This window comes from Staurois parvus, unplaced genomic scaffold, assembly GCF_062004578.1.
Source record: "Staurois parvus isolate SC_StPar_1 unplaced genomic scaffold, SC_StPar_1.0 ptg000144l, whole genome shotgun sequence".
NCBI lineage: Eukaryota > Metazoa > Chordata > Amphibia > Anura > Ranidae > Staurois > Staurois parvus.
In genome coordinates this window covers 1223469-1243266 of record NW_028317940.1, presented here as the reverse complement: position 1 = coordinate 1243266, position 19798 = coordinate 1223469, and the positions used below count along the sequence as shown (strand labels likewise).

At 48.2% G+C, this 19798-nt stretch overlaps 1 protein-coding gene across 1 annotated transcript; it reads right to left on the bottom strand.

Moving 5' to 3' along the window:
• Positions 1-10865: 10865 nt before the first annotated feature.
• LOC149465037 (uncharacterized) lies at positions 10866-17310 on the bottom strand. Its single transcript, XM_089673681.1, has 5 exons — positions 16048-17310; positions 15157-15453; positions 14871-15080; positions 14580-14715; positions 10866-12579 (listed from the first exon to the last, which is right to left on the bottom strand). Exons 1-5 carry the CDS (start codon positions 16129-16131, stop codon positions 11447-11449), a joined length of 1860 nt encoding a protein of 619 aa, XP_089529807.1. The 5' UTR covers positions 16132-17310; the 3' UTR covers positions 10866-11446.
• Positions 17311-19798: the final 2488 nt, after the last annotated feature.

Genomic DNA, 19798 nt, shown 5'->3' with positions numbered 1-19798 from the left:
GTGTGGGGGGGGGGGGGGGGGGGCTAAGGGGGTCGGTTCATGTCTTGTATGTCTCACTTTTATTGGTATATTTTAGAATTGTATTAATAAAGATTGATCTGTAGTTGTATATACATTGTTATAGTGCTGGGTCCCACCGCAGTGTGAGTTTAGGAAAAAAAACACAAAGGGTTCGTATTAAGGGGAAGTGCAAAGCTGCAGGGCCTTACTCCTGAGCAGAGAAGACTGATTTGTCAGTGTTCTCCAGGGTTTTTAATTCCAGTTTGGGGTCTGGAGCTTGGAGGCTTTAAAGAGATTTGGGTGGGAAGAAGTCTCCATTCTAGTATCCACATCTTGTCGGAGATCTGCAGGCTGTGTGGGTATGGAGGTGGCTATGCTCATTATAATCCTGGATCGGGGTCTGGAGCTTGGCGGCTTTAAAGAGATTTGGGTGGGAAGAAGTCTCCATTCTGGTATCCATGTCTTGTCGGAGACCTTCAGGTTGTGTGGGTATGCATGTGGCCAAGCTCATAATCCTGGATCGGGGTCTGGAGCTTGGAGGCTTTAAAGAGATTTGGGTGGGAAGAAGTCTCCATTCTGGTATCAACGTCTTGTTGGAGACCTGCAGGTTGTGTGGGTATACAGGTGGCCATGCTCATTATAATCCTGGATACGGGGTCTGGAGTTTGGAGGCTTTAAAGAGATGTGGGTGGGAAGAAGTCTCCTTTATGGTATCCATGTCTTGTCGGAGACCTGCAGGTTGTGTGGGTATACAGGTGGCCATGCTCATTATAATCTTGGATCAGGGTCTGGAGCTTGGAGGCTTTAAAGAGATTTGGGTGGGAAGAAGTCTCCATTCTGGTATCCACGTCTTGTTGGAGACCTGCAGGTCGTGTGAAGGGATGGGCGCTACTCAACCAACCCCAGGAGTCCAATGTTGAGGAATGGCCTTAGCTTCCATACTGGCCATGCCCGCTGACGCGTTTCACCCGGGCCACCGAGGCTTGGTCACAGAAGTCACAGGACCTCTGTGACCAAGCCCTGGTGGGCAGGGTGAAACTTGTCAGCGGGCTTGGCCACTACTTCAGCTGAGTCCATTCCTCAATATTGGACTCCTGGGGTTGGTTTAGCAGCGTCCATCCCTTCACTTGTATTGGTTGACACTAGAGTCGCTTGGACTCATGCTCACCTCTTCTTACTTGCCGGTGGGGGGATCCTTTTACTTCCATCCATAGCATGGAGCAGCGACATAAGCTATACTTTTCACTGCAGGTTGTGTGGTTATACAAGTGTGCATGCTCGTTATAATCCTGGATCGGGGTCTGGAGTTTGGAGGCTTTAAAGAGATGTGAGTGGGAAGAAGTCTCTGATCCTGTGACCAGGTCTTCGTGGAGACATGCAGGTTGAGTGATTATACAGGTCTCCATGCTCATTATAAACCAAGCCTCAGTACAGGGTCCCATTTTGGAGACAGAGCCCTGTCAGGAGAAGGCTGCGTGTTCTCACTAAGAGACTGCACCCCATGTTGGAGGGATTTGGGTGGGAAGGAGTCTCCAATCTCTGGACACGGAGCTCTGCTCAAGACGGTGAGTTCCGCCTCTTCTTGGATTGCCCACACACCTTCAGCAATAATGGTATATTGTAGAAAGTTCAGCAATACACAAGCCTGATGAGGAGGCAAACTATTCAGAGCCACTTACAGAGTGTAACGGTGGTACAGTAGACTGAAGAGACCATGAGCATCTGCCAAGAGAAGCAGAATGTGACCAGGCTGGTCCGATCCCAAAGAGGAGGCTTTCCAGTGGATTGTCGTGGTTCCTACACTCCCTACTACTCCAGAGTGTGGCCTGGCTGGTCCGATCCCAAAGGGGAGGCTTTCCAGTGGATTGTCGTGGTTCCTACACTCCCTACCACTCCAGAGTGTGGCCTGGCTGGTCCGATCCCAAAGGGGAAGCTTTCCAGTGGATTGTCGTGGTTCCTACACTTTCCCTACTCCTTCCCTACGTGAAGTATCATGCTTCTCTGTCTGGCAATCCTATGGGCGTGTCTGGGTTTGGCGGTTGCCAGGAGAATGGTACTTGCCTGACTGCATTATGCCAAGTGTAAAGTTTGGTGGAGGGGGGATTATGGTGTGGGGTTGTTTTTCATGGGGTTGGGCTTGGCCCCTTAGTTCCAGTGAAGGAAAGTCTTAAGGCGATAATTTCATGCTCCCAACTTTGTGGGAAGAGTGGGGGATGGCCCCTTCCTGTTCCAACATGACTGCGCACCAGTGCACAAAGCAAGGTCCATAAAGACATGGAGGAGCCAGTTTGGGGTGGAGGAGAACTTGACTGGCCTGCACAGAGTCCTGACTTCAACCCCATAGAACACCTTTGGGATGAATTAGAGCGGAGACTGCGTGCCAGGCCTCCTCCCGAGACATCAGTGCCTGACCTGACAAATGTGCTTCTGGAAGAATTGTCCAACCTTCCCATAGACACCCTCCTAAACCTTATGGACTGCCTTCTCAGAAGAGTTGAATCTGTTATAGCTGCAAAGGGCGGGGCCAACTCAATATTGAACCCTACGGACTAAGACTGGGAGGCCATTAAAGGTCATGTGCGTGGAAAGGCCGACCAATACTTTTGGCAACATAGTGTATATATAGTGTATGGTGAGTTTTACAGACTTCCAGGACACACTGTTTTCAAATCTACTGCTCTGCTCCACATAGGCTCTTATCTGATCGCTCAACTACTGCACACTCTCTGAAAGATGAAGGTACAAAACATGATGACTGTGTATTGAGGGAGAACATTGACATTGCCTGTGTTGGAGAAGCATGGAGCTACAGAGGTGGGTGGGAGTGATCTCCTGGAGGGGGAGGGTAGATGCCTAGTGTGTGTTAATGAGCTCAACTGCTGAACTATTATCTTAGTTCATTAACAGTTTTACCATCCCAAATACCAGGATGAAGCAGGAAGTAACGTGGCAGCACCCAAATATTGCAGAGTTCCCCTTTAAGCTTCAACATTTCTAAAAGCATCTGCAGAACCAGGTCATCAGCTCACTTCCTCCCCCTTCATTTCCTGTGGAACAATGTGTTCCAGTCTAGCAGCTGACACCCTAACTTTCAGTTTGTGATATTTTATCTGACTGAAAGGCCAGGGGAATATTTACAAGGTAAACAAGGCATTTGCCTATGGCGGCATTTTTCAGAGGGGCAGTGCCGCCCTCCAAAAGAAGGGATGGAAGAATGGACACAGCATGGGGACCAGGTGGGATCTGAGAGTGGCTGCTTGATGATGTATGCAGAGCCCACTTCTTGTTCCCAGGGATGTTTGGAGCTGTGAAGGTGAGTGCCTTTTCTCTCTCGCCCACGGTGGGGGGTGGCCAGTGTATGGGGGGTGGTGGTAGTGAAAGGCTTTCTCAAGTGTGCGGGGGGGGCTAAAGTGCCTTTGGTCAATGTCAGACTCTCTTCATGGGGGAGGGGGGTGTTGGTCGATGTCAGGGTCTCTTCGTGGGGGGGGGGGCATATTTTTGTATTGCCTAGGGCAGCACGAAACCTAAATACACCACTGGCAAAGGCTATATAGTGAACTGCCCAGAATGTATTTTAAAGGTACAAAAAGTAAAGAGGGAATATATGCTTTGTGATGTAATTGTTGATATATACACCATGTAAGATGCTTTTCAAGGCACGTCGCTTGCAAACACGAATCTGGCTAGGTCAACCAGCTGGAAAATAAAAAGCTTGTTTTCCTCAAGTTCATGTCCAGAGTTTTCCTGGAATTCCCAAAGTTGCCATTACAGTAATGGTGGAGATTTCTATAGGAGACAATGGAGACTGAGGTAAGGCCTGTCCTAGACTATAGAGCAAGTTTTTCCTTTTCTGCAACAGAGGTACATTAATGGTATATTGGTACATGGGGAAGCTAGAACTTAGAAAAAAGTGAACTTCACCTTGAATGTCTTGGGGTTTTGTCGATGTCAGCTGATCTACATTTTATACACAATAAACAGCCACACCTACACATTCAGTGGAGGAATGTCAAAACTTGCTGCTCAGTAGGACTCTTCCATACTGTCATTAGAAGTCCTGGTCACTCTTAGTGCCGTTAGGAGATGCTAGTCTTCATCAAGCCTTCCTACAGGTCCCCTGGTGGATTCCATCTTGATTCAACTACCATCAACTGCCCAAACTCTGGAAAGGGGAGGCCTTTTTTACCTGAAATGTGTTGGCAGTATGCTTGATGCTTGTTACCAATCAACGTTCCAAAAAGACCTTTCATTAAAATGAACTTTTGCTTTAGTAGCTCCTCAGTACATTTCCAAGAATTTACCATCTACTGAGGAATTGGAGAAGAAGCAGCCTGGAACTTGAACAAGGTCTGTGATAGTGAGCCCTTGTAGATCGCCAGTAGTCATGGGTTCCCCGCTGACAGCTGAATGGAAAATGAATTGTCGGAATTGCCAGACAAAAAAAAAAAATAGCATAGGGTCCCCCCTCCCATCCATACCAAGCCCTTTGGGTCTGGTATGGATTTTGAGGAGAGCCCCCCCCCCCAAACCAATTTATTTTTTTTTCAAATGGCGTGGGATTCCCCCCAAAATCCATACCAGACCATTATTCGAGCATGCAGCCCAGCAGGTCAGGAATGGGGGGGAGCAAGCACCCCCCCCCCAAACCATACCATGCATTCAACATGGGGGGGTGCTTTGGGGCAGGGGGCTCCCCCCCAAAGCACCTTGTCCCCGTGTTGATGGGGACAAGGGCCTTTTCCCTATAACCCTGGCTGGTGGTTGTAGGGGTCTGCAGGCAGGGAGATTATCGGAATCTGGAAGCCCCCTTTAACAAGGGGGCCCCAGATCCCGCCCCCCCATGTGAATGAGTATGCGTTACATGGTACCGCTACCCATTCACAAAGAACAATGCAGTGTAACAAATGACAGGAGACAGTCTTTGACAAGTCCTTTATTAAAAATAAAAAAATGTCTCCCGAGGTGGATCCAACATCAATCATGATGCCTGCCACCACTGCTGACCCGAAAAAAGAAAAAAAATATCAGCTCCACCCTCGATACTGGCTCCCACCGCCTCACAGCTACGCTGCAATGACAGTTCTTACATAGGGTGATGATGTCACAAGGGGGCGGGATCGTCCCCACTCCTTGTGATGTCATCATGCCCTGTGATTGGCTAGGTGCAACTCATGGGGCCCCCGGGCAATAGGGGATCATGGGGCCCCTGTGTCCTTGCCCAAACTCAAAAAAGCCTATGAAAAAGGTACCAGGGGCATCTCATGGGACCCCCTACTTACCCCGGGCCCTCAGGCAGTGTCCAAGTTTCCAAATGGTCAGTCTGCCCCTGGATTTGGCCAATCACAATGCACTGTCAGGGCGCAGGTGAATAGCCCATCGAATGCCTGTACCGTTCATGTGTTCAACGAACACACGAACGGCCCATGTTCAAGTCGAACTTACATTCAACTCAAACATGCAACCCATCACTAATCACCAGCTCGGGGTTCCTCAGGGTGTGGAGTCTAAGCCCCAGTCTCCTTCTTCATCAGGGCTTCTGATGGGGAGGATGGACTTGCAGCAAACTGGAACCAGTTTGCGGCCCCCAGGCAAGTCCAGCTGAGGATACAGAGACCACTTATGTGTGCAGCGTACAAACGGCAGGAGATAGAAGGAAAACCAGGAAAGAAGCCATGGTCAGGGCGGGCGGCAGACAAACACAGACAAAAGACGAAGCCGTGATCGGTACATGGGTAGTCAGACACAGGATACACATAATGGTAAGCAAACAGGATCTGAAAGAACTGGGAAGTTGCTCAGGCAACAAGGCCTATACTGAGCAGATATTATATAGGCAAGCAAACGTAGAGGAGGACTAGGAAGTGGTGGAAGGGAAGGAAATATAAAACCAATGGGAAAAGCAGATGACGCCCATAGGTGAGCACAGACGCCAAACAACACATGTGAAGGAGATACAGGTCTAGGAGAAGCACTTCAGCAAGGAGGTAAGAGTACACACAGGAAAACTGCATGAGGAATCGTGACAGCACCCCCCCAAATTTATGAGGCCTCCCCACTTGTTTAGGGCCAGGTTTGAGAGAAGACTTCTGATGAAGAAGTTTAACCAAATGGCGGGCAGAAACATCTGTAGAAGGAATCCAACACCTTTCCTCAGGACCATATCCCTTCCAGTCAATTAGATATAAAAGTCTCCCCCTGGAGTATTTGGAACCCAGGATTTGCTTGATTTCAGATTATGATCAGTGGTATTGACTGCTGGAGAAGGACAATGAAGAGGACGGGAAAAACTATCGATGATGTAAGGTCCCGAGAGAAACAAAGAAGACATTAGGGATCCTTAAATGTTAAGCGAGACGGCACTTAAAAGCAACTGGATTAACCTGGCAGAGGATAGTAAAGGGACTAAATGAAACGAGGAGCAAATTTCATGGAGGGTACTCAGAAATGGATATTCCTAGTAGAGAACCAAACTTAGAAGCTGCCGCATGTAAATTCTTGGAAAACTCTTCCCAGATAGAATTGAAGAATTGTTATGTCTCTGCAGCCACAGGTACCACAGAAGAGATGGGAACAAAACAGTACAGAAGGTTGATGACCATGCTGGCGTTAATGTGGTTATCGAAGGCAAACAGCCCAGGGTAGAAGGTCTACCCAATCATCCTGAATGAAATGAAGGCATGAAGATATCATGCAACATTCTGGTTGACTATTTCAGTTTGCCCATTTGACTGTGGGTGAAAGGCTAAGGAGAAGCCCAACTTGATTCCAAAGGATGTGAACAGAGCTCTCCAGAAGCAAGCTGTAAATTGAACTCCCCTATCAGAGACAATGTGCAAGGGCATACCATGAAGACAAAAATGTCCTTGATGTAGATGGAAGCCAGAGTGACAGCTGAGGATAGACCCGTAAGTGGAGTTAAGTGACACATATTGGAAAACCTGTCCATAACTGCCCACATAATAGTAGAGCCCACTGAGGGGGGTAGTTCAGAGATAAAGTCCACAAAGATGTAACACCAAGGTTCTTCTGGAATAGGTAGAGGTAAAAGGAGACCTGCTGGAGCAGACATGGAACACTTAGACTGCACACAAATGGAGAAAGCCTGAACATACTGTAATCTTCGACATCCTTTCTGAAGTGAGGGCCACCAGCAGTAACGCTACAGGAAGGCACAGGCACATAGTACCCCAGGATGTCCCAAGAGTTTGAAGTCATGTGTCCCTCTGAGAAGCTTGTTCCATAAAGGTCTTTCCGGGTGGGATATGTGAAGACTGAAGATGGATGGTGGCCAGGATACGATTGGGAGGAATGGTTTCTGGTGCAACATGACACACAGAGTAACCAATGACAAATCATCTGGAGAAGGCATCAGCATGGCCATTTTTGGAACCAGGCCGAATGGTAATGTCAAAGTTAAACCTGACACACAAAAAAAAAAGAGAGCCCATTGCGCTTGTCTGGTATTCAAATGTTGGGTGTATTGCAGGTAATGGAAGTTCATGTGATCGGTATAAATCAGGATACTCTGTGGAGATCCTTCCAGTAGATGCTACCACTCTTTCAGTACAAGCATAATAGCCAGAAGTTCCTGATGCCTGATGTGTAATTTATTTTGGCATCTGAGAACTTTGTAGAGAAGAAGACACAAAGACTGAGCTTGATGTTATGAATTTGGGAGAAGATCGACATCCACAACCAAGGATGAAGCATCAAGAAGGGCTACAAAACAGTGAAAAGCAATTAAGCACACACACTTTTCACAAAGTCCTTTTGATTTAAAAAAAAAGACAACAACATGTTGACCAGCAATGTAGATCCATGCCAAGCACAATGATGAAAGAGTCCTACCAACCCACTGAAAGAAAAAATACTTGTGGACATGTACACCGACATGTCACTTCACTCACATTAAATTACATTTCCTGGGATTACTAGTCAGTAAATGAATGGGGCCAGGTGACTTCACTGGTTGCTAAGGTCCTGGTGGGTTTTGGCGTCCACCTCTTTCTTAGTGACCACCACAGACAGGAAGACATAATGTATAGTAGTGGTATAAATCTTTATTGGTATCTTTTCCCTTTTCTAAGCTTTGCTAATATTGGTAGACATGCTCTGAAATACGCTGCAAGGAATCCTGGGTGTCAGATTCTGGACCACATACATTGCTGTGTCCATTGGATAGTCACCTGTCTCTAAGGCCTCTGCTTTAGCTATGGTTGCTGTTCCTTCCTGTTCTACAGCAAGTTTCCTTAGGTTTGATTCAAGGAGGGCTTCCTGCATTTCAAGTGAAGCTTCTTGTGGTGCCTTCTCAGGTTTTAATTGTGCTTTCTCTTTTCTCATCTGTATTTCTTGCATGGCAAAGGCTGTCCATGCATTTGCGGCTTCAGCTTTTGCACAGGCAATGGTGAGCTCATAACTTGCTAATGAGGTTTTTAAGGAAATAAAGACTTGGGACCTTGTTTTTTATGAAAATGTTTGACTCTGTGACATGTGGCCAGTGGAGTTGTTTGACTGTGTATTGTATTGCCGTTGGCAGATGGCTCCTCTGATAGAGTAGCATCTCTATGCAGTCACTATCCTGAATCCCACTTGCTGGGTAGCCACTGTTTCACTGTCCTGTCCCCATGCATGTTACCCTGAAATCAAAATCTTAACAGCAATGCGGCCATTAGAAAGAAAGACAGGTGATTTTCCTCCACTTGTGCTGAGGCACGGTGGTTGAACCTTTAGACCAGCCTCTCTCAACCTTTTTGCCACAGAGGAACCCTTGAAATAATACCCAGGTCTCAGAGAACCCCTGAAAAATTAAGTCTTTGGGGGTCAGTGGGAAAAAATCTCCCATTACATTGGTTGTCAGGGAAGAATGTCCCATAAAAGTGGTGATCACAAGGCCACCTTTCCAAAAAGCTTAGAGATCATTGGTGTCATGGTGCTGGCTCTGCAAAGTTGCAATGGACCTAGATCTATCCAGACACCATCAGATGGGAGGTCACTCATCCACAGCTCAAGGAACCCATAGCAAACTCTTGAGGAACCCCAGGGTTCCACAGAACCCTTGGTGAGAATGGTGCTTGCTAGATGTTCTGAGTGAAGAATCAGTGGAACAATAATAGCATAGTGGAGTCAAACACAACTATAGATGAGAGGAGATATTTCTCCATGTGTTCTGAAACATGGTGGCTGGACCTCTAGATCAGCCTTTTCAACTGATTTTACCCCAGAGGAACCCTTAAAATAATATTCAGGACTCAGAGAACCCCTGATAAAAGTAGGTTATTGAGGGTCAGTGGGAAAAATCCCATTGGCATTGCCAGTCAGGAAAAATGCCCCTCTTACAGCAGTAGCCAGAATGCCACCCTTCAAGAAAGCCAGATGTGTCATGCTGCAGGCTCTGCCAAGCGGCACTGGACCTTATAATTATCCAGGCACCATCAGATGAGATGTCAATCAGCCACAGCTCAAGGAACCCATAGCAAACTCTTGACGAACCCAAGAGATCCAAGGAAACCCTGGTTGACAATGAATGCATTAGATGCTTCTTCCTCTAAGTGAAGACTCAATAGGGGTACAGAAAAACAGAATCAAACACAACTACAGGTGATTTTTCTCTGTACGTGCTGAAACATGGTGGCATGGCCTCTAGATTAGCCTTTCTCACCCCTTTTAACTCCAGATGTACCCTTGAGATTATATTTAGGACTCAAAGAACCCCTGTTCAAATTAAGTCATCAGGGGTCAGTGGGAAATATTCCCCTTACATCAGGGAAGAATGCCGCTCTTACAGTGGTAGTCAGTGGGAAGAATACTCCTCACAGTGGTGGTCAGGAAGAATGTCCTTCTTACAGTGGTGGTCAGAACATCACCCTTTCAGAAAGCCAAGATGTGTCATGCTTCTGACTCTACCAAGCACCACTGGACCCAGAATTATCCAAGCACCATCAAATGGAAGGTCAGCCAGCCATAACTCATGGAACCCATAGCAAACTCTTGAGGAACTCCAGGGTTTCATGGAACCCTGATTGAAAATGGTGCTCTAGATGCTTCTTCCTCTGAGTGACGAATCAATAGAAGTACAGAAGCATAGTAGGGTCTAACAACTACAGATGACAGGGTATTTTTCTCTGTACATGCTGAAATATGGTGGCTGGACTGCTAGGTCAGTGTTTCTCACCCTTTTTAGCCCCAGAGAAACCCGTGAGATAATATTCAGGACTCAAAGAACCCTTGTTAAAATGGAATCATCAGGGGTCAGTGGGAAATATTCCCCTTACAGCAGGGAAGAATGCCCCTCTTACAGTGGTAGTCAGTGGGAAGAATACCCTCTTTACAGTGGTGGTCAGAACGTTACCCTTCCAGAAAGCCAAGCTGTGTCATGCTTCTGACTCTACCAAAAGCCACTGGACCCAGAATTATCCAAGCACCATTGAATGAAAGGTCAATCAGCCATAACTCATGGAACCCATAGCAAACTCTTGAGGAACTCCAGGGCTTCATGGAACCCTGGTTGAAAATGGCACTCTAGATGTTTGTTCCTCTAAATGATGAATCAGTGGAGATACAGAAGTAGGTTCAAACACAATTACAGATGGCAGATGATTTTTTTTCTCTGTACGTGCTGAAACACGATGGCTGAACCTCTAGATCAGTCAGTGCTTGAGCTACTTCTTCAGTTAAACGGGGTCTTTTCCTTTTTTTTTCTCTATCTCCACAGATAACTCACAGTATCACTCCCATATAACACCCCCCCCCATACCTAGATACAATAAAGGTTAGGCATACATCGGTTTGGCCTACCTTACTTGTAGTGTTAGGAAAAGAACATTTCACAGGCAAATGTATCAATTAGCTTCGAAAGAATATCGTGATTTCAGGGGTATAACAATGTCATCTTTATTTGTCTTATACAAGAGGTCAGTACATTGACATGTCAGAAATGATACATCTGAAATGGTCATATATCCCACTTTCAGCTGGCAGAGCTGACCTGCTATCTAGCACTGAGGAAGACCTCAAGTGGTGTTCTAGAGATAGCCAAGAGGCCGTTGCTGCCACGGCCGGCTCTGTTGCCCAGCAAATTACACACAGTCTGGTGATTGGATGGGAGAAGAGCAGCGGGTTACCTGGATACAGGGAAAGACCGCATAGGAGCCAGAGCCATGCTCCTAACAGCATTCTTCTTCACAGCGTGAGATCTCTGATGTACAGCAAAACATGGTTCTTACGGAAGACACTACCCGCACCTCAAAGGTTCTTTGGGTTCTCTGATATTTTGGTAGGCCAAGACATCTGTGGGAAAAATTTCCCGCACTCAAAGCATAAAAATGGTGTCTTGCTCGTGTGGGTAGGTTAGGAAGGGATTTCCGTGACAAAAAAAAAAATTACTAAGACTTCTCCCCTGAGTGAGATCAAGGTCTGATTTCTGTGCATAACATTTTCCACACTCAGGTCAGGCATGCGGATTCTTGCCCGTGTGTGTCCTCAGATGTCTGGAAAGACAGGACTCCTGTGAAAAACATTTTCCGCACTCAGGGCAGGAATACGGCTTCTCGCCCGTGTGTGATCTCTGATGTCTGGTAAGACAGACCTTCTGTGAAAAACATCTTCCGCACTCGGAGCAGGCAAAAGGCTTCTCACCCGTATGTGTTCTCTGATGTCTGGAGAGGTGGGCCTTCCGTGAAAAACATTTCCCGCACTGAGAACAGGAATACAACTTCTCATCTGAATGCATTATCTGATGATTGGAAAAGCTGGAACTCTGTGAAAAACATTTCCCGCACACAGGACAGGAGTAAGGCTTCTCACCCGTGTGAGATCTTTGGTGTACAAGAAGGTCTGATTTACATGGATAACATTTCCCGCACTCAGGGCAGGCATACGGCTTCTCGCCCGTGTGCAATCTCTGATGTCTGGAAAGGTGGGCCTTCAGTGAAAAACTTTTCCCACACTCAGAACAGGAATACAACTTCTCACCCGTGTGCATTACCTGATGTTTGGAAAAGCTGGATTTCTGGGAAAAACATTTCCCGCAATCAGGGCAGGAGTAAGGTTTCTCTCCAGTGTGAGATCTCTGATGCACACGAAGGTCTGATTTTCGTAAAAAACATTTCCCGCACTCAGAACAGGAATGCGGCTTCTCTCCTGTGTTTACAGACTGATGTACAGAAAGGGAGGACTTTTGTGGAAAACATGTTTCAAACTCAGGAGAGGAATACAGATTCTCCTCCATGTGAAAACTGTAATGTATGTCTAGTTCTGATTTATGAAGAAAACATTTCCCACACTCGTAACAGGAATGAAGCCCCTCCCCCATGCCATATTTCTGATGCAGATTTAGATTTAATTCTGAGTTGAAACTTTCCCCCCAGTCAGAACAGGAAAGTGTCTTCTCCCCATCTCCCACAGTACGAGGTTGCTCAGGGTCAGAGGGATCCCATGGTCTATCCACACTGGGAAGTCCACCATCCATAGTGGAGCTCATTGTCTTTTCTCCGGCACAATCTCCTGGGATGTCCTCATCTTCCATTTTACAACCTGGAGATAAAGTGAGACGATCCTTTGAGGGTTTCTCCATGGCGGGTCCTGGAAAAATAGAAAAACATCATCAATAGATAGGAGAGGGTTAGTTCACTTCCATCAAGATTCCATCTGGATCAGGGAGATGTTCTCTGTGGATGTCCCAACCAGCTGGGACTCCTCCCCTCTTCAGTCAAAGGGCCTTTGCTCCTCCTCCCAGATCACTTCTACATTTACACCGCCTTGTCAGAGGAGCAGGAACCAATGAGGGCTGGGAGGGGCATGCTATTTACACAACCACAAGCATAGGCACTGGGTCATGTGATCTCTGATGGACAAGAGTTTCAAAGTTCAGACTTGTAGACCCTTTACCATACATCAAGTGACCATAGACCTAGGCTTCTGGTGATAGGCAGCACTGGAGGGAGATTGCAGGAATATTTTTTATTCTGGAAACTACTTGTCATGTCAACAAGAACGTTAATACATTTTTATGGTAACATTCATCTACAAGTCTGCTGGAAGAAGAGGGACTGACCTAAGAAAGGCTCAATCTGTGTTCTCATATCTGTGCTACTGGAACTAGGAGTGACACCCAACCTAATGCTGCCAGCTGAACCCCAGGACGGGTATCAGTACAGGGAGGAGACCATTACCAACCTATTATTGGCTGACATCACTCAGTTCCCGCCCTACTCTGGACCAATCAGTGAGCAGTAACAGAGCAGAGATAAGAGAAGAATACACCATATTACCAAAAGTATTGGTCTCCTGCCTTTCCACACACATGACCTTTAATGGCCTCCCAGTCTTAGTCCATAGGGTTCAATATTGAGTTGGCCCTGCCCTTCCCACACACATGACCTTTAATGGCCTCCTAGTCTTAGTCCACAGGGTTCAATATTGAGTTAGCCCCGTCCTTTGCAGCTATAACAGCTTCATCTCTTCTGGGAAGGCCATCCACAAGGTTTAGGAGGGTGTCTATGGGAAGGTTGGACCATTCTTCCAGAAGCACATTTGTCAGGTCAGGCACTGATGTCGGGGGAGGAGGCCTGGCTTGCAGTCTCCGCTCTAATTCATCCCAAAGGTGTTCTATGGGGTTGAGGTCAGGACTCTGTGCAGGCAAGTCAAGTTCCTCCATCCCAAATTGGCTCCTCCATGTCTTTATGGACCTTGCTTTGTGCACTGGTGCGCAGTCATGTTGGAACAGGAAGGGGCCATCCCAAAACTCTTCCCACAAAAGTTGGAAGAATGAAATTGTCCAAAATGTTGCCTTCAGAGTTCCCTTCACTGGAACTAGGGGGACAAGCCCAACCCCTGAAAAACAACCCCCACACCATAATCCCCCCCTCCACCAAACTTTACACTTGGCACAATGCAGTCAGGCAAGTACCGTTTTCCTGGCCACCGCCAAGCTCAGACACGTCCATCGGATTGCCAGACAGAGAAGCATGATTGGTCACTCCAGAGAACACGCCTCCTCTGCTCTAGAGTCCAGTGGCGGCTTACTTTACACCACTGCATCCGACGCTTTACATTGCACTTGGTGATGGAAGGCTTGGATGCAGCTGCTCGGCCATGGAAACCCATTCCATGAAGCTCTCTACGCACTGTTGGGCTCATCTGAAGGCCACACCAAGTTTGGAGGTCTTTAGCTATTGACTCTGCAGACAGTTGGCGACTTCTGCGCACTGTGCGCTTCAGCATGAGCTGACCCCGCCCTGTCATGTGACGTAGCCTACCACTTGGTGGCCGAGTTGCTGTTGTTCCCAGTTGCTTCCACTTTGTTATAATCCCACTAACAGTTGAGTGTGGAATATTTAGTAGCCAGGAAATGTCACGGATGGACTCATTGCACAGGTGGCCACCTATCACGGGACCACGTTTGGAGTCACTGAGCTTCCAAGAGCGACCCATTCTTTCACCAATGTTTGTAGAAGCAGTCTGCATGCCTAGGGGCTTGATTGTATACACCTGTGGCCATGGAGGGGATTGGAACACCTGAATCACATGATTGGGAGGGCGGGGCTAATACTTTTGGCAATATAGTGTATATTATGGCTCACCTGTGCTGATCTCTGTAGGAGTGTCCTCCTCTATGAATGTCTTCCTCATTCCAGCCTCCTCCGTATATTGCTGATCATCCCTCACATACGTCTCTTCTACTTCATCCTCAACTTTTATGATAATCAGATCTTCACCCTAAACCAACAGAATGGCAGAAAATAACATCTGTAACATAGAAGGATTTATGATGTGAGATCACATAGAACATCTCATCTTGTAGAGTCCACACATCGTCTCCACATGTCAGAGTGTTCCATCACTTTATGTTCCCGACCCTCAACTCCACCTACTTGATGATGGTGAGCGGTGGTGTGACCTTCCTGTGTGGAATCCCGGGAATACAGAGGACGGGGACATCTCTCTGGTGGGTTCCTGGTATTAGGTGGCTCCATCATACCATCACTGTGTTCTTCAGAAAGCTCCTTCACCACACCATACTCCTCATCCTCCTCTTTATACTCTTCTTTAACAACAATATTATCATCCCCGAGGATTCCACGCTGAATATATAATAAAACATTCATTGTAATAAACATGCCGTGTATAAATCATAACTACCAATAATTGTTCATCTACCTGATGATGGTGGGGGATGGTGTGACCTTCCTGTGTGGAATCCTGAGAATACAGAGGACAGGGACATCTCTCTGGTGGGTTCCCATTACTGGATCCATTTTCCATGATGATGTCACCATCCAGACACGTCCCACATGTCCCAGAATTCCCGGCACCGCTCACCTCTCCTGTCAGCAGCTCCATCATCTTCTTGGTGACTTCTAGAATCTTCTGCATGTTGTGTCTCTCAGGGTTTAGGGAGTCACATGGAGGCACTGTGATGGTCATATGATCACCTGACTTCAGAGGAGGAAATCTCTGTATTGGGGAACCAAAAGGAATATCATGTTAGACTCCCACAATCCTCCTCACCTCTCTGGTCAGGTCTGTGTGATGTCATGGGACCTCCCAGAATCCTCCTCACCTCTCCGGTCAGGTCTGTGTTTTATTAACAGAGATAAGAGTAATGTCATGTGACCTCCCAGAATCCTCCTCACCTCTCCGGTCAGGTCTGTGTTTTATTAATAGAGTTGAGAGTGATGTCATGTGACCTCCCAGAATCCTCTTCACCTCTCCGGTCAGGTCTGTGTTTTATTATTAGACAATAGTGATGTCATGTGACCTCCCAGAATCCTCCTCACCTCTCCGGTCAGGTCTGTGTTTTATTAATAGAGACGAGAGTGATGTCATGTGTCCTCCCAGAATCCTCTTCACCTCTCCGGTCAGGTCTGTGTTTTATTAATAGAGATGAGAGTGATGTCATGTGACCTCCCAGAATCCTCCTCACCTCTTCGGTCAGGTCTGTGTAATGTCATGTGACCTCCCAGAATCCTCCTCACCTCTCCGGTCAGGTCTGTGTTTTATTAATAGAGATAGGAGTGATGTCATGTGACCTCCCAGAATCCTCCTCACCTCTCCGGTCAGCAGGTAGATGATCTCCAGGGTGAGGTTTAGTATCCTCTCAGTCATGTGACTCCGGTCCTCCTCCATCCTCATTGGTCATGTGATCTATACAGGTTTCCTGTAGACCAATAATTGGTAACAGAGAATGATCTGGACTGTACTGGTTGTACAATATTAGGATGGGGGGGAGGGGGGATACTGTGCTTCCCCAAAAATAAGACACTGTCTTATATTTATTTTTCTTCAAGAAGACACACTATGGCTTATTTTCAGGGGATGTCTTATTTTTATTAAGTATGGTATGTATGGTAAGTATGGGGAGCAGCAGCTTTACTGGTGTTTGTGGGGGGTGAGAGAGACCCACAGACTGTTGCTGGTCGGTGCTGGGGGAGAGAGACCCACAGTGCTGAGTAAAACAGCAGGCACAGCTTTCCTTCTTCCCCCTGAGGACACACAATACAGTATCTAAAGCAGAGCGTCCTGCTCCTCACTTCACTGGAGACTTTTACTTTCACTTTCTACCTCTATGAATCAGCTTGCAGCACACACAGAATGACCGGGAGCCGACCTTGTTGATGGGGCTGCCCGAAACCTCTACATTCACCTCCGAGATAGCAGCTGTCACAATGGGAGCGATAAGAAGGGCTGCCCGTTTATCACTATGTCTTATATTTGGGGTATGGCTTATATTTCCCAAATGCTTAGAATTCCTGCTACGGCTTTGTCAGGGCAGGAGCAGTGGAATGGGCAGGCAGGCCTAATGGTAGGGTCACGCAGCGACTGACAACAGCCGCTACTCACAGACCAGAGTCCCTCAGGGCGCGGAGTCTAAGCCCCAGGCTGCCCTCCACCAGGGCCCCTGATGGTGGGGATGGACTTGACACAGCCTGAGACCAGGTCGCGGGCCCCTGAGTAACCCCAGCTGCGGTAACGACTACCGCCAATGGCGTACAGCTGGTGGGAGCCAGATGGAAAACGTATAGCGTGGTCGGACAAGCCGGGTCGATAACAACGGAGCAAACAGTACAAGACGGTAGACAAGAATACTCAGGTCACGGGCCTGGGTTCAGCAACGGGAGGTCAGGTAATGGGATAAAGCAGAGAATAGTCTTGTCCTAAGCCAAGTCGGTTACCAGGAGAGCATCGAGAACAGAACAAGAGCTTGCTGCAATGAAACATACAGGACACGAATGCAAAGAGCAACTGCAGACAGCAGGCTTAAATGTGATCAGCCACACCCTTCTGGAGGAGGAGCCGCAGAGGCCTGAAAGCATAAAGGCTCCCACCATGCTTTGCAGGAACTTAAGATGGATGCCAGCACATGGAGCAACACAATCTCTGAGGAAAGGTAGGACCTTGACAGGCTTATTTTATGGGTATGTCTTATTTTTGGGGAAACACGGTAATACACACACAAAGTAACTAAAGGAATTTAGCCAAATTGTGGGTGTGGCCAAACTGTGCTAACAATGGGAGATGGGCATAAAGGGCCATGGTTAAATAAAAACTGAGCCTACTCACCGTATACACAGAAAAAATATGCCACCGTACTTGTACCTACACTCTCATGATTACGTAACTCACAGGCCACACAACCAAGAAATCCCCCCTCCTGCCAGGACAGATCACCCCCAGGACTATGTCACCCACAGTACAAATATCAACCAACAGCTCCAATATCTCTTCCAGTACAGTTCCTCCCCCACAGCCCTGAATCCCCATCCCAGCCTACCTAAGTATAGACTCCCCCCTCCCAGTCTATCCCCTCAGCATAGACACCCCTCCTATAGAGAACCACCCAAGCCTATACCCTCAGTTTAGCCCCCCTCCCCCAGTACAGAACCCTTACCATCTCCTCAATATAGACCCCCCCAGTACAGTCGTCCCCCCCTCCCTGCCTGTCTCCTCAGTCTAAACCCCCCCAGTACAGTCCCCCCCTCCCAGTCCGTCTCCTCAATATAGACCCCCTGGTACAGTCCCCCCCACCTCCCAGCCTGTCTTCTCAATATAGACCCCCCCGCTACAGTCCCCCCCCCAACCCGTCTCCTCAATATAGACCCCCCGGTACAGTCCCCCCTCCCTCCCAGCCCATCTCCTCAATATAGATCCCCCCGTACAGTCCCCCTCCCAGCCTATCCCCTCAATATAGATCCCCCAGTACAGTCCCCCCTCAACATAGATCTCCCCCCAGTATAGAACCCCCTTCAACCCTACCTCAGTAAAGACCCCCCCCCCAGTACAGTTTCCACTCCCAGCCTATCCCCTCAGTATAGACCCCCAGTACATAAATCCCTACCAGCTCATCCCCTTAGTATAGACCCCCAGTACATAACCTCCTCCCAGGCTACCTCAGTATACACCCCCCGGTACAGTCCCCACTCCCAGCCTATCCCCATGGTAAAGACTCCAGTACAGTCCCCCCCCCCTCCCCTCCCAGCCTATACCCTCAGTACAGATGCCCCAATACAGTACCCCTTCTAGCCCATTCCCTCAGTATAGGCCCCCCAGTACAGACCCCCCTCTCAGCCTAACTCCTCAGATTTCCAAGTACAGACCCACCCTTCCACCTAGCACAGACACCCCCTCCAAGCATTACTCCTCAGTATGGACACCCCACTTCAAGTCTAACCCCCCAGTACAAACTCCCCTTTAATGCAGATCTCATTGATCAGTGGCAGTTCAGTGAGGGGTGTCCTCCCCTCTGTTGTGTCAGAGCCAAGGAGGAGCCTCCCCTTGGATCTGAACTTCCACTTTCTGGCAGACAACCGCTGTGCTGCAATGCCTAGAACGTTACAGCCACGTCTGCCTGCAGAACAGCAACACAAAAAGCAATGTGTGGGATCGGCCAACACTCCCAGAGTGCTGTTACCTGGCACTAACCGCACCATCCCCTCCCCACAGTACATCACTGCCCGCTGGACCATAAATTCCATCTTCAATGTAAAGTCAGGTTCATTTTGAGCTATTTCTGCTTAGTGTTTAATCTGCCAGCAAAGAAAATCCCTGAAGTGGGGGAATGTTCTGCCCCTGAAGGGGTTAATCTCAGTGACTATGGAGGAAGAGGACGGACATGACGGTGGAGGAAGAGGACGGACGTCACAGTGGAGGAAGAGGACGGGCGTGACGGTGGAGGAAGAGGACGGGCGTGACGGTGGAGGAAGAGGACGGGCGTGGCGATGGAGGAAGAGGACGGGCGTGGCGATGGAGGAAGAGGACGGGCGTGGCGATGGAGGAAGAGGACGGGCGTGGCGATGGAGGAAGAGGACGGGCGTGGCGATGGAGGAAGGGGACGAACGTGAAGATGGAGGAAGGGGACGAACGTGAAGATGGAGGAAGAGGACGGATGTGACGTTGGAGGAAAAGGACGGATGTGACGTTGGAGGAAAAGGACGGATGTGACGTTGGAGGAAAAGGACGGATGTGACGTTGGAGGAAAAGGACGGACGTGACGATGGAGGAAGAGGACAGACGTGACGATGGAGGAAGAGGACAGACGTGACGATGGCGGAAGAGGACAGACGTGACAATGGAGGAAGAGATCGGACATGACGGTGGAGGAAGAGGACTGACTTGACGGTGGAAGAAGAGGACGGACCTGGCGATGGAGGAAGAGGACTGACGTGACGGTGGAGGAAGAGAACGCACGTGACGGTGGAGAAAGAGGACGGACGTGGCAGTGGAAGAAGAAGATGGACGTGGCGATGGAGGTAGAGAACGAACATGGTGATGGAGGAAGAGGACGGACGTGACAGTGGACGAA

What these genes read in the sequence shown, in the direction of transcription:
- LOC149465037 (XM_089673681.1), bottom strand. Translation starts at nt 16,131, where the DNA reads ATGAGGATGGAGGAGGACCGGAGTCACATGACTGAGAGGATACTAAAC. An exon ending in CCACCGCTCACCATCATCAA is followed by an intron (nt 14,716 to 14,870) that starts GTAGGTGGAGTT and finishes CTGTTGGTTTAG; the next exon opens with GGTGAAGATCTGATTATCAT. An exon ending in TCCTACAGAGATCAGCACAG is followed by an intron (nt 12,580 to 14,579) that starts GTGAGCCATAAT and finishes CTATTTTTCCAG; the next exon opens with GACCCGCCATGGAGAAACCC.